The sequence below is a fragment of the Symphalangus syndactylus genome, chromosome 13 (genome assembly GCF_028878055.3).
Source record: "Symphalangus syndactylus isolate Jambi chromosome 13, NHGRI_mSymSyn1-v2.1_pri, whole genome shotgun sequence".
Taxonomy (NCBI): domain Eukaryota; kingdom Metazoa; phylum Chordata; class Mammalia; order Primates; family Hylobatidae; genus Symphalangus; species Symphalangus syndactylus.
In genome coordinates, this window is record NC_072435.2 from 88,798,795 (window position 1) to 88,812,104 (window position 13,310).

Below are 13,310 nucleotides of genomic sequence, written 5' to 3' on the forward strand. Positions count from 1 at the left end.
CACCACACCTGGCTATTTTTTTTTATTTTTTGTAGAGACAGGATTTTGCCATGTTACCCAGGCTGGTCTCAAACTCCTGAGCTCAAGTGATCCTCCCGCCTTGGCCTCCCAAAGTGTAAGGATTACAGATGTGAGCTACCACGCCTGGCCTTGACACTAGTTTTAATTGTACATCTAATGAGTACTATGATAGCGATGAAAGTGGAATAGGTAACAGTTTTTGAACCTGGAAAGACTGAGTCATATAAGTGTTTTGCATTACATAAAACTATCTTCTCATGAAGAAATCGTTTGACAGATTAAATGTTCATTGTAGCCATGTTATGGTATTCAGTCTTGAAACCATGGTGAAACAATCTAATGCCTATTCTCTGTTAGCTACAAATGTATTTTGTTGTGGTGTTTAAGCTGACATATTCTGTGGGATGGTCTTCAGTTGTCTCCTGTGTTATGGGTACCAGGTTTGCCAATCCAGTGATGTAGTATCTTCTCTTCAGCAATTCGTGATTAATTTTAGCTTTTTTTTTTTTTTTTTTTTTTTTTCCTGAGATGGAGTCTCATTCTTTTGCCCAGGCTGGAGTGCAGTGGCATGATCTTGACTTACTTCAGCCTCCGCCTCCTGGGTTCAAGTGATTCTCCTGCCTCAGCCTCCTGAGTAGCTGGGACTACAGGCATGTACCACCACACCTGGCTAATATTTGTATTTTTAGTAGAGACGGGGTTTTGCCAGGCTGGTCTTGAACTCCTGACCTCAAGCAATCCGCCCACCTCGGCCTTACAAAGTGCTGGGATTACAGGCATGAGCCACCACGCTGGGCCCAGAATGATTATTCTTAAAGCTAAAATTAGGCCGGGCACTAATTTTAGCTTTAAGCTGGAGTGCCCACTGCACTCCAGCCTGGGTGACACAGTGAGATTCCATCTCAAAAAAAAAAAAGGTAATCATTTTGCCTTGAATACAGTATAACTTTATTTCTAAAACATTCTTTTTTAGCAACGTAGAGCTTGCTCTGACTTCTGATGGCAGGACAATAGTATGCTACCACCCTTCTGTGGACATTCCATATGAACACACAAAAGTATGTATGAGAAAATTTCTTGCAGTTTCTAATTTGCTGTTAGAAATGTTTGCACTTCTTTATAGTATCCAAAAAGAAGGGAGTCATCTGATTTTCTTTGTTTTAGATTTTCTTTTGGCCTTTTAATTTTACTATTTTGATTTTTCTCTTATTTATTTTTCATCTGCTTTCTTTACAGTGTTTTTTCAGAATACAAAATGAACCATTTAAACACAATTATGGCATCAGTTTTCTGGTCTAAAAAATTTGGTAGATTTCTGGTTAAGTATCAGATACATCTAGTATAAAATTATAAAATGCATTGTCCCATACTACCCCATATTATAATCTAGACAATTATGAAAAAGTTGTATTTTAGAGTGCTGTTACAAATAAAAGTTGTATTTTAGAGTGCTGGGATTACAGCTACTTTTTTACTGTTGGTTCTGACAGTTTTTTTTTCTTTTTCACATTTGGTGAATTTCTTTTTTTTTATTTTTATTTTTTAATGGGCTAACATAGGTATATATTTTGAATGGCCCAGTTAGATTTTTTTTCCCTATTTTTTAAAAAGCCAAGTACTAGATAGAAGAGGATTTCGTATTTTTTTAATATAATTTATTTTTAGTTTGACCCAAGTCTTTTTATTGTTTTGTATTTGAAATGCTTTTCCCTATTTCTTTAAGCCTCCTTCTACTAGGTAATGTTTGATTTGCTTTTTTTTTTGAGACAGGGTCTCACTCTGTTGCCCAGGCAGGAGTGCAGTGGCGTGATCTGGCTCACTGCAACCTCCACCTCCAGGTTTCAAGCTATTATCCTGTCTCAGCCTCCCGAGTACCTGGGACTATAGGCACCTGCCACCACGCCCGGCTAGTTTTTGTATTTTTAGTAGAGACGGCGTTTCACCATGTTGCCTAGGCTGATCTCGAACTCCTAAGCTCAGGTGATCCGCCTGCCTCGGCCTCCCAAAGTGCTGGGATTACAGGCATGAGCCACTGTGCCCGGCCTTGATTTGCTTTTTGAAGAGAAAATTAGATGGTTTAAGTCATCACATGATGTATTTAGTAGTACTTACTTTAAAAAATCATCAGTAGGGTCAGGGTGCTGGTTGATTTGACAAATAATTTATTTTCTTTTTTTTTTTTTGAGACCGAGTCTTGCTCTGTTGCCCAGGCTGGAGTGCAATGGCGCGATCTCGGCTCACAGCAGCCTCTGCCTCCTGGGTTCAAGCGATTCTTCTGTCTCAGCCTCCCGAGTAGCTGGGATTACAGACATGCACTACCACACCTGGCTAATTTTTGTATTTTTAGTAGACAGGGTTTCACCATGTTGAGCAGGATGGTCTCGATCTCTTGACCTCATGATCTGCCTGCCTCAGCTTCCCAAAGCGCTGGGATTACAGGTATGAGCCACCGCACCCGGCCGACAAATAATTTCTATATTCCTTTTTAAACTCACCATTTTGTCTCCCTGCTTTGTTAGGAAACAAAAGCCAGGTATCATAGGTACTAATCCAGTGCCTCTTTTGTATCACTTATTTGGGCAACGTTTAGAAAAATAGGCCTACGTCACTGAGTTTTGGCCTGTAAACCCTCCAGGTCACACTATGTTGTGCCTTTGTCCATTGTTATTTTGTTAAATATCTTTGGTTTATTTGCCCTGTTTTAGCAATTATACTAAGAATGCCAGGTCATTTCATAGCATCCAGACTCTTATCCCCAAATGGCTCTTTATATCTCTGAATCTGACCCTCCTCAACTGTCAAAACTTTCCCACTGTACTTGTAGAACTTATCACCCTTGGCAAAATCTCTTACAACCTTAACCTATTCCAGAATGTTGCCTTCATCTTCTGACTCTAATAGAAACCTGGCTGTACCCTGGAGACATTACTTCCCCAGCAGTTCTTTTAAGTAGTTGCTGTTTTCTCTCCCATACTCTTTTACCACTGGGTCTAAAGATGGGGAAGGTATCTCTGTAGCTCCTCGTTGTCAAATCTAGATCATTTCTCTTCCTTCCTAACAATTTCTAGCTTTGTAGCTTGTATCATTAAACTGCATCATTTACTACCTTTTTTTGTTGCTGTTATCTACCAACTGCCAGGTTATTTCTCCTCCTCCACCACTCTGCACTTCCTTGAATATTCTAACCTTGCTGTCACACTTTCTCCAATACTGTTTTACCCTCATTCTTTGTTACTTCAATATCCATGTAGGTGATCTAATACTGTGGTGTCTCACTTCTTGATATCTCTCTACATCAGCTACCCACTTCCATGGGAGGATTCCCTATGATTCCCTAGAGATACTCTAATTACCAATAATTACTACTCCTCTTTCCCAATCTAAATTTTAAGAAATCCAGTAGTTAACTACCAGTGCCTCTTGGCCTCCCAGCTCCAAGAATTATTCATTCCCTCTTTGTAACTTACATCGATTGATCCAACCACTTTTTCACAGTCCCTAATGTATCTCACACATTCTCACTCCCTCCTTCCCCAGCACAGACTGATATCATGGTTTATCATTATCATCATTCCTCTGTACACGTGACCACCTCCCCTGCATCCTCTTTCTTTGTTGTGTTTCCTTTGTTTTGACAGTTATCTTCTCTGCCACATCATCAATATTCATCTCTCTAGTTTAGGTAAGTAATCACTCCACTGCCACCATACTGACCACAACCCCAGCTGTTCCTCAGCTGTATTAGGCAAGCTCCTCACTCAGAGCTTTTGTATTTCCTGCTTCCTTTGCCTGGAATGCTTTTACTTCGTAGTTTACTACCTTTCCTTAAGGTCTTTTTCCTTATTTGTTATCTTGTGTGGCATTCCTTGGCTACTGCATTTAAAGTGGTACTTCTGCTCCTGCACTCCTTGTTGTCCTTTGATTTACTTTTCTCAATAGCATTTATCATTTCTAGCATACTGGATGTTTTCTGGATATCTCCCATCACTAAAATGTAAGCTCGATGAGGACAGGGCCTTGTGCGTTTTTTTCCCCTGCTTGGTCTTCAGCACCTGGAATAACACTTTGAACTTGTTAGGTGCACAATAAATATTTTTCTATTAAATGAATGAAGTCTTTCCTTCCTCTTCATGCTTAAGGGTTTTTTGTTTTAGGACTAAGAGACATTCACATGAGAAAGTATGGAAAGTTTTTGTTTGTCAAGCAATAAATTGTAGATTGGGCTGCAAAATAAGGAACACTCTTGAGAACATGTTACTATTAGTAGAATAATAGTAACATGGGCTCAAGCAATCCTCCCACTTTAGCCTCCTGAGTAGCTTGGACTATAGGCACACACCACCATGCCCAGCTAATTTTTTTAATTTTTGTAGAGACAGGGTCTCACTATGTTGTCCAAACTGATCTTGAATTCCTGGACTCAAGCAGTCCTCTCACCTTGGCTTCCCAAAGTGCCAGGCTTACAAGCATTAGCCACTGTACCTTGCCCAATCTCGTTTTTTTTTTTTTTTTTTTTTTGAGACAGATTCTCGCTCTGTCAACCAGGCTAGAATGCAGTGGTGTGATCTTGTCTCATTGCAACCTCCATGCCTCCCCAGGTTCAAGTGATTCTTATGCCTCAGCCACCCAAATAGCTGGGATTACAGGCACTCGTGACCACACCCGGCTAATTTTTATATTTTCAGTGGAGAGGGGGTTTCGCCATGTTGGCCAGGCTGGTCTCTAACTCCTGGCCTCAAGTGATCTGCCTGCCTTGGCCTCCCAAAGTGCTGGGATTACAGGCATGAGCCACCACACCTGTCCGCATTCTGGTTTTTGTGACAAAGCTCTGACTTGGCTCCCTTTCTGCTTTTCACTGATAATCTTTGTTACTTTGCATTTCTGTAGTACAGTCATGCATTGCTTACTGTTGGGGATATGTTTTGAGAAATGCATCGTTAGGCAATTTCATTGTTATGTGAACATCATAGAGTGTGTCACTTACGCAAACCTAGATAGTGTAGCCTACTACACACCCAGACTTTATGGTATAGCCTATTGCTCCCAGGCTGCAAATGTATACAGCATATTACTGTAGTGAATACTATAGGCAATTGTAACACAATGGTAAATATGTATCTCAACGTATTTAAACATAGAAAAGGCACAGTAAAAATGTGATATAAAAGATAAAATGTAATACACCTTTATAGGGTACTTAACCAAAAATGGAGCTTAAAGGACTGGAAGTTGCCCTGGGTGAGTCAGTGAGTATAAAAGCCTAGTACATTATTGTACACTGCTGTATACTTTATAAACAAACACTATATGCTTAGGCTACACTACATTTTTAAAAAAATATTTTTCTTTCTTTAATAATAAATTAACCTTAGGTTACTGTCACTTTTAAACTTAATAAACTTAAAAAAATTTTAATACTTTTTTACTCTTTTGTAATAACACTTAGCTTAAAATATTGTGTACAGCTGTACAAAAATATTTTCTTTATATCCTTATTCTATAAGCTTTTTTGTATTAAAATTTTTGTTTGCACTTTTTAAACTTTTTTTGTGAAAACTAAGACACAAACACAGTCTAGGCCCACACAGGGTCAGGATGATCAATATTACTGTCTTCTACCTCCACATTTTGTCCCACTGGAAGGTCTTCAGGGACAGTAACATGCCTGGAGCTGTCATCTCCTATGATAACAATGCCTTCTTCTGGAATACCTCCTGAAGGGCTTGCCTGAGGCTGTTTTACAATTGACTTTTTTTAACAAGTAGAAGAAGTACACTCTAAAATAATGATAAAAAGTATAGTATAGTAAATGCGTAAACCAGTTGCCCAGTCATTTATTATTATTTTTATTATTTAATTATTTTGGTTGAGACAGGTTCTCACTACATGTTGCTCTGGCTGGTTTTGAACTCCTGAGCTCAAGCCTCACAAAGTGCTGGGATTACAGACGAGCCACTGTACCCTGCCGTTATTTATTATTACTATCAAGTATTATGTGCTATACATAGTTGTATGTGCTATACTTTTATATAGCTGGCACTGCAGTCGGTTTGTTTACATTGGCACCAAACATGTAAGCAATGCATTGCACTATGGTGTTCTGCACCATCACTAGGTGACAGGAATTTTTTTAGCTTCATGATAATCTTATGGGAGCACTGTAGTATACACTGTCCTTCATCACTGTACATTGTTGACCAAAACATGGTTATTTCAGACAGAATCTCGCCCTGTCACCCAGGGTGGAATGCAGTGGCACGATCTCGGCTCACTGAAACCTCTGCTTCCTGGGTTCAAACAATTCTTCTGCCTCAGCCTCCCAAATAGCTGGGGTTACAGGCATGCACCACCACATCTGGCTAATTTTTGTATTTTCTTGTTTTTTTTTTTTTGAGTTGAAGTCTCACTCTGTCGCCCAGGCTGGAGATCAGTGGCGCAATCTCGGCTTACTGCAAGCTCCGCCTCCTGGGTTCACGCCATTCTCCTGCCTCAGCCTCCCGAGTAGCTGGGACGGCAGGCACCCGCCACCACGCCCGGCTAATTTTTTTGTATTTTTAGTAGAGACGGGGTTTTACTGTGTTAGCCAGGATGGTATCGATCTCCTGACCTCGTGATCCGCCCATCTCGGCCTCCCAAAGTGCTGGGATTACAGGCGTGAGCCATCGCGCCAGGCCTAGTTTTTGTATTTTCAGTAGAGACAGAGTTTCAACATGTTGGCCAGGCTGGTCTTGAACTCTTGACCTCATGTGATCCGCCCACCGCGGCCTCCCAAAGTGCTGGGATTACAGGCGTAAGTCACTGTGCCCAGCCTCAAAACATTCTTATGCAGCCCATGACTTTACTTAATTGTGCTACCTCCATTGCTTTTTAAAAAACACATATATATAAAAATAGAGATGGGGGGGTCTCACCATGGTGCCCAGGCTGGTCTCGACCTCCTAGGTTCAAGCATTCCTTTGCCACTTTGACCTTCCTAAGTGCTGGGATTACAAGTGTGAGCCACCGCACGTGGCCCACATTGCCTTTTTTTTTTTTTTTTTTAAATTGAGACAGGGTCTGTCTGTGTCACCAAGACTGGAATGCAGTGGCGCGATCTTGGCTCACTGCAGCCTCCGCTTCCCGGGCTTAAGTGATCCTCCCATTTCAGCCTCCTGAGAAGCTGGGACTACAGGTGTGAGCTACCATGCCTGGCTAATTTTTTGTATTTTTTGTAGAGATGGAGTCTCCAACTCCTGGGCTCAAAGTGATCTGCCTGCCTCAGCCTCCCAAAGTGCTAGGATTAACACATATGAGCCACCGTACCTGGCCACGTTGCCTTTTAAAGAGGTCTTGTTTCATGTGCATAAACTAGATATAAATATATGCTATAATATTTAATACAGTGATAGAATGTAGTTGTCACTAATAGTGTATGAATGTAAAGAAAATATCTGTTTGAATTGTTTCTTACTAGTTGTAAATTCAGATTTTCATTGTATTATAATACATATATATTGTTATTTTAAAGCAAGGCAGTGTTACAATGTTGTTACATATATTATTATTATTGAATATGTTACTTTCATTATGATAGCTTTATATAGTATTGAATGTTAAAATCTTTGTTACATACCTTAATATCACTTAATATTTAAAATATAGGTAACTTGACCCTCCAAGATAGTGATTCCTTTTGTTTTCTGTTTTGTTTTGTTTTGTTTTGAGACGGGGTCTCACTCTTGCTCAGGCAGGAGGGTACTCTGCAGTCATGGCTCACTGCAGCCTTGAACTCCTGGGCTCAAAGGATCATCCTGCCTCAGACCCCAAGTAGCTGGGACTGCAGCCAGGCACCACCACACCTGACTAATTTATTTTTTGTTTTTAAATTTTTTGTAGAGATGAGGTCTCACTATGTTGCCCAGGCTGGTCTCAAACTCCTGGGCTCAAGTGGTCCTCCCACCTTGGCCTCTGAAAATGCTGGGTTTACAGATGTGAGCCACATGGCTGGCTAAGACAGTGATTCTTAAAGTCTTTAGTGAGCCACTATTACTGGTGGAATATGTTGTATATCATTCATGTGTGTTGAGGAGATGAGATTTTTAGTAATCATTAACTTTGGGGGAAAGCTTTTTTTTTTTTTTTTTTGAGACGGAGTCTCACTCTGTTGCCCAGGCTGGAGTGCAGTGGCGCGATCTTGGCTCACTGCAAGCTCCACCTCCTGGGTTCACGACATTCTCCTGCCTCTCCGAGTAGCTGGGACTACAGGCGCCCGCCACCACACCCGGCTAATTTTTTTTGTATTTTTAGTAGAGACGGAGTTTCACCGTGGTCTCGATCTCCTGACCTCGTGATCCGCCCGCCTCGGCCTCCCAAAGTGCTGGGATTACAAGCGTGAGCCACCGTGCCCGGCCAGGGGAAAGCTTTTTAAATTACAATAAAGCACTGTTTGGTGGCATTTTAGTCACCTGAAATGAAAATGTTGAAAATTTTTCTGCTTCCATTGGATGTAAGAAATGTCATTTTCAGCAGGGCGTGGTGGCTCACGCCTGTAATCCCAGCACTTTGGGAGGCTGAGGCGGGCGGATCACAAGGTCAGGAGATCGAGACCATCCTGGCTAACACGGTGAAACCCTGCCTCTACTAAAAAATACAAAAAAAAAAAAATTAGCCGGGCGTGGTGGCGGGCGCCTGTAGTCCCAGCTACTTGGGAGGCTGAGGCAGGAGAATGGCATGAATCCGGGAGGCGGAGCTTGCAGTGAGCCGAGATTGCGCCACTGCACTCCAGCCTGGATGACAGAGCGAGACTCTGCTTCAAAAAAAAAAAAAGAAATGTCATTTTCTTTCTTTTTTTTTTTTTTCGAGACGGAGTCTTGCTCTTTCGCCCAGGCTGGAGTGCAATGGTGCAATCTTGGCTCACTGCAACCTCTGCCTCCTGGGCTAAAGCGATTCTCCTTCCTCAGCCTCCCGAGTAGCTGGGATTACAGGCATGCGCTACTGCACCAAGCTAATTTTTGTATTTTTAGTAGAGATGGGGTTTCACCATATTGGCCAGGCTGGTCTTGAACTCCTGACCTCAGGTGATCCATCCACCTCGGCCTCCCAAAGTGCTGGGATTACAGGCGTGAGCCACTGCACCCGGCCAAAAAATGTCATTTTCAATGAAAAGTTTTTCATTGTTTCTCATCTTAATGATATATAAGGTAAATAGTAAACTTTTAAGTTAAAAAATAATAATAGGCATAATTTATACCTTTGAGAAACAGAAACTAAAGTAATAAGTACTTTATTACTGCGAAAAATAAGAACGTTAAATGAGGGCTTTGTTTTTTTCTTTTTTTCTTTTTTTTTTATTTGTTGTAGAGACATGGTTTCACTGTTTTGCCCAGGCTGGTCGTGAACTCTTGAACTGAAGTGATCCTCCCACCTTGGCCTCCTAAAGTGCTGGAATTACAGGCATGAGCCACCACACCTGGACTTTCTATTTTTCTTTCTCTTTTTTGAGACGGTTTCACTCTGTCACCCAGGCTAGAGTGCAGTAGTGTGATCACAGGTAGCCTTGACCTCCTGGTCTCAAGTGATCCTCCCACTTCAGCCTCTTGAGTAGCTGGGACTACAGGTGCATGCCATCACGGCTAGATAGTTTTAAAATTTTTTTTGTCTGACCATGTTGTCCAAGCTGGTCTCATGCTTTGGAACTCCTGGACTCAAGCGATTCTCCTGCCTTGGTTTCCCAAAGTGCTGGGATTACAGGCATGAGCCACTCACTGCACCTGGCCTAAATAAGAACTTTATTATTAGAAAAGAAACCTAAAAGTTGGTGTGAGAAGAAAAATATTTCTGACTAATGAATAATGCAACTAAGTGAAACTTTGTTTTGATAACTTATTTGCCCACCCTAAAGTACTATAGTGAATTACTGAGTGTGATAATTGTTTTATTGTAATCTCAAATAAATGCTGGCTAACATTCCCACATCTTCATTATGTTTGTTACTGATTATTTTGTAGCCTATCCCTCGGCCAGATCCTGTGCATAATAATGAAGAAACACATGATCAAGTGCTGAAAACCAGATTGGAAGAAAAAGTTGAACACCTTGAGGAAGGACCTATGATAGAACAACTTAGCAAAATGTTCTTTACTACTAAGCACCGTTGGTATCCTCATGGACGGTAAGTTTTCTTTTCTTTTCTTCAATCCCTACTAGATACAGTAAAGGAACACATAGATTTTCTTGCAATAACAAACTTCTGAAGTGGTATTTTACATGAGGAAATTAACCCCAAGTAGAATCACCTACTATTTTGTACTTTTTTTTTCTTTTCTGAGACAGGATCTTGCTCTGTCACCCAGGCTGGAGTGCAGTGCCACAATCTCAGCTCACTGCAGCCTCAACCTCCAGTGCTCAAGTGATCTTCCCACTTTAGCCTTCCAAGTAGCTAGTACTACAGTCATGTGCCACCACACCTGGCTAATTTTGTTCTTTTTTTTTTTGAGACAGTGTCTTGCTCTGTCACCCAGGCTGGAGTGCAGTGGCGCGATCTCGTTTCACTGCAACCTCCACCTCCCAGGTTCAAGCGATTCTCCTGCCTCAGCCTCCTGAATAGTTGGGACTACAGGCGCGTGCCACCACACTTGGCTAATTTTTTGTATTTTCAGTAGAGACGGAGTTTTACCGTGTTAGCCAGGATGGTCTTGAACTCCTGACCTTGTGATCCACCCGCCTCGGCCTCCCAAAGTGCTGGGATTACAGGCGTGAGCCACCGAGCCTGGCTCATTTTTTTTCTTTTGTAGAGGCAAGGTCTCACTCACTGTGTTGCGCAGGCTGATTTTAAACTCCTGGACTCAAGTGATCCTCCTCCCTCAGCTGAGATTATAAGAATGAGCCACTGCCACTGTACTTTTAAATTTACATATAATTTAGCTAAAATGAAATAGTACTTCTTTTTTTCTTTATTTTAATGGGGGAATTTAACCGGAGTTTTCAGTGAATTTTGTAAGAGTTCTTGAAAATTTTTACATTCTATGATGTATTCATTTAATATGTTGTTTTTGTTCATTTTCCTGTAAAGTAATTGATTGTGTCTTCAGCCCTTTATCAATTTCTTTATCAGATTTTGAGTTATTGCGAAAAACATTGGGGTACAGCAAATGATTGGGCAGCGTATGTTGTTCTCAGTTCCCTTGGAAACTATAATTGCCCTGATGTTTGCAAATACTCACATTTTCCATCGATTCTTACCTGCCATTTGACTCTGGCATTGATTAGTTTTCCTTTTTTTGATTTTTTTCTTTTGTATCTGTCTTCTTCCATACCATACTATAAGATGTTTTTGTTGTCTATATTTGAACAAACTTTTTTTTTTTTTTTGAGAAGGAGGTCTCACTATGTTACCTAGGCTGATCTTGAACTCCTGGGCTCAAGCAATACTCCTTCCTCAGCCTCCTAAGTAGCTGGGATTATAGGCACACTCTACCATGCCCAGCTAGTTTGAACAAAACTTTGTTCTTACTTGTTTAACTCAGTAACTAGCACTGGCTGGCATATTTATGGCAGGGTACATTTATAGAACTAATGAATATACATTTATCAAGGGGCTCTAAGTGCTGGTTGATGTAAAACATAATCCCCACTTACAAATTGTTTATAGTCAAGGAGGGAAGATAGTGGAGTAAATAAATGGTTAAATCAAGTGTGATTGAGTCTTGAAGGAGGGTTAGGAGTTAACCCATTGAGAATGAGGGGTAAACTTCACAGGCAGAGGAAACAGCATTTCAGATGAAGTGTGTGGGGGAAATTACTAATAGGTCAGATTATGGCACCTAGAATATTAATTTATTATAACAAAACAGCCCATTGTTAAATCCTGTCTTAAGAAGCCCCTTTCTTAATAATCTCTATAATGAAAGTGATTTTTTATATCATTTTCCCAAGGAAAAATATTGATTTTTTTGGGGCGGGGGGCCAACATGGTCTTTCAATTCCTGCTTCTCTTTCATATCTCCTTCCTTGATTTTTCATTCTTATTTATTTTATGTATTTATTTTTTTATTTTTTGAGACACAGTCTCGTTCTCTCACCTAGGCTGGAGTGTGGTGTTGTGATCTCAGCTCACTGCAACCTCCACCTCCCAGGTTCAAGTGATTCTTCTGCCTCAGCCTCCCAAGTAGCTGGGACTTCAGGCATGTGTGCCACCATACCTGGCTAATTTTTTGTATTTTTAATAGAGACGAGGTTTCACCATTTGGCCAGGCTGGTCTCAAACTCCTGACCTCAGGTGATCTGCCCACCTTGGCCTCCCAAAGTGCTGGGATTACAGGCGTGAGCCACTGCTCCCGGCCTTCTTTCTTATTTAATACCCACTTTGTTTATGCATGCTATCTGGATTTTTCCCTATATTTTTAATTGTAAGGTTAGGATAGGTGCAAACAAATTAGGAAACCATCTCATAGCCCTGTATCTTAAATCATTACATCTCATTATATCCTGAGATTTCTTTTTATGATTCTTAACATCTCTCATGTTTATTTTTGATTTGTATCACATTATCCAGGTATTTCTGTTGAAACCTTGTTTCAACTTCTGTAATGGCTTTCAGTACCTGTTTCTTTCCTGCATGTTCCATATTGCTACAATCTGTTTTAAGCATTCATAACCAAATCACTCTAAAGGTATGTAACTTGACGGAGACAAGACTGATGATAGGGAGACTAATTAGGAGTCTTAAAACATAGCATGTTATCTTTAGTCATTTGTGTCTAGTACCCTAACTATGTTTAATCTTATTTACTTAATCTTACTGCTAATCAGCTTTTGACTGCTAGTTAATTTAATCTCCTGATATTTTTTTCCCACCAAAATTACTAGGCATTTTTTATTGTAAATGGACTTTAATTAGATGGAATTGATTGTCCCAATATCTGTCCTAATAAAGAGCTTGGCAGAAAAACCCCAGAGACTAGTTTATGTGTATAAAGAGAAATTTTATCTATAGGCCTTGTCCTTGTAGATGTGTCATCTTGCTGAATTTTAAATAAGCCTATGTGTAATCACTTATCATTCAACACATATTAAGTTGATATCTACATATGTATTTTAGATTAATGTGAGTCATTTTCAAGTGTTGGTTTCTGGATGTCAGTGACCATTTCTTTCTTTTTTTTTCTGTCTGTCTGTCTGTCCATCCATCCATCCATTGATTCATTCATTCATTCTCAGCTTGTTTTCCCTAGTCAGACCATTTCTTTTTAAACCTCATTTAATATATAGAAGGATGATTTACTAAATATTTCACAGTTCTTAAGTTACAG

The 13,310-nt window shown here is 40.4% G+C and overlaps 1 protein-coding gene across 7 annotated transcripts in view; it reads left to right on the top strand.

The window, feature by feature from the left end:
• Positions 1-13,310, top strand: part of MRPL42 (mitochondrial ribosomal protein L42) — a 58,813-nt gene that overhangs the window by 32,649 nt on the left and 12,854 nt on the right. For all 7 annotated transcript variants that reach the window (XM_063614292.1, XM_063614290.1, XM_063614291.1 and 4 more), the window contains 2 exons: positions 995-1,079; positions 10,008-10,171. In XM_063614292.1, coding sequence (XP_063470362.1) covers positions 995-1,079; positions 10,008-10,171 — 249 coding nt within the window. The remainder of the gene's footprint in view (positions 1-994; positions 1,080-10,007; positions 10,172-13,310) is intronic.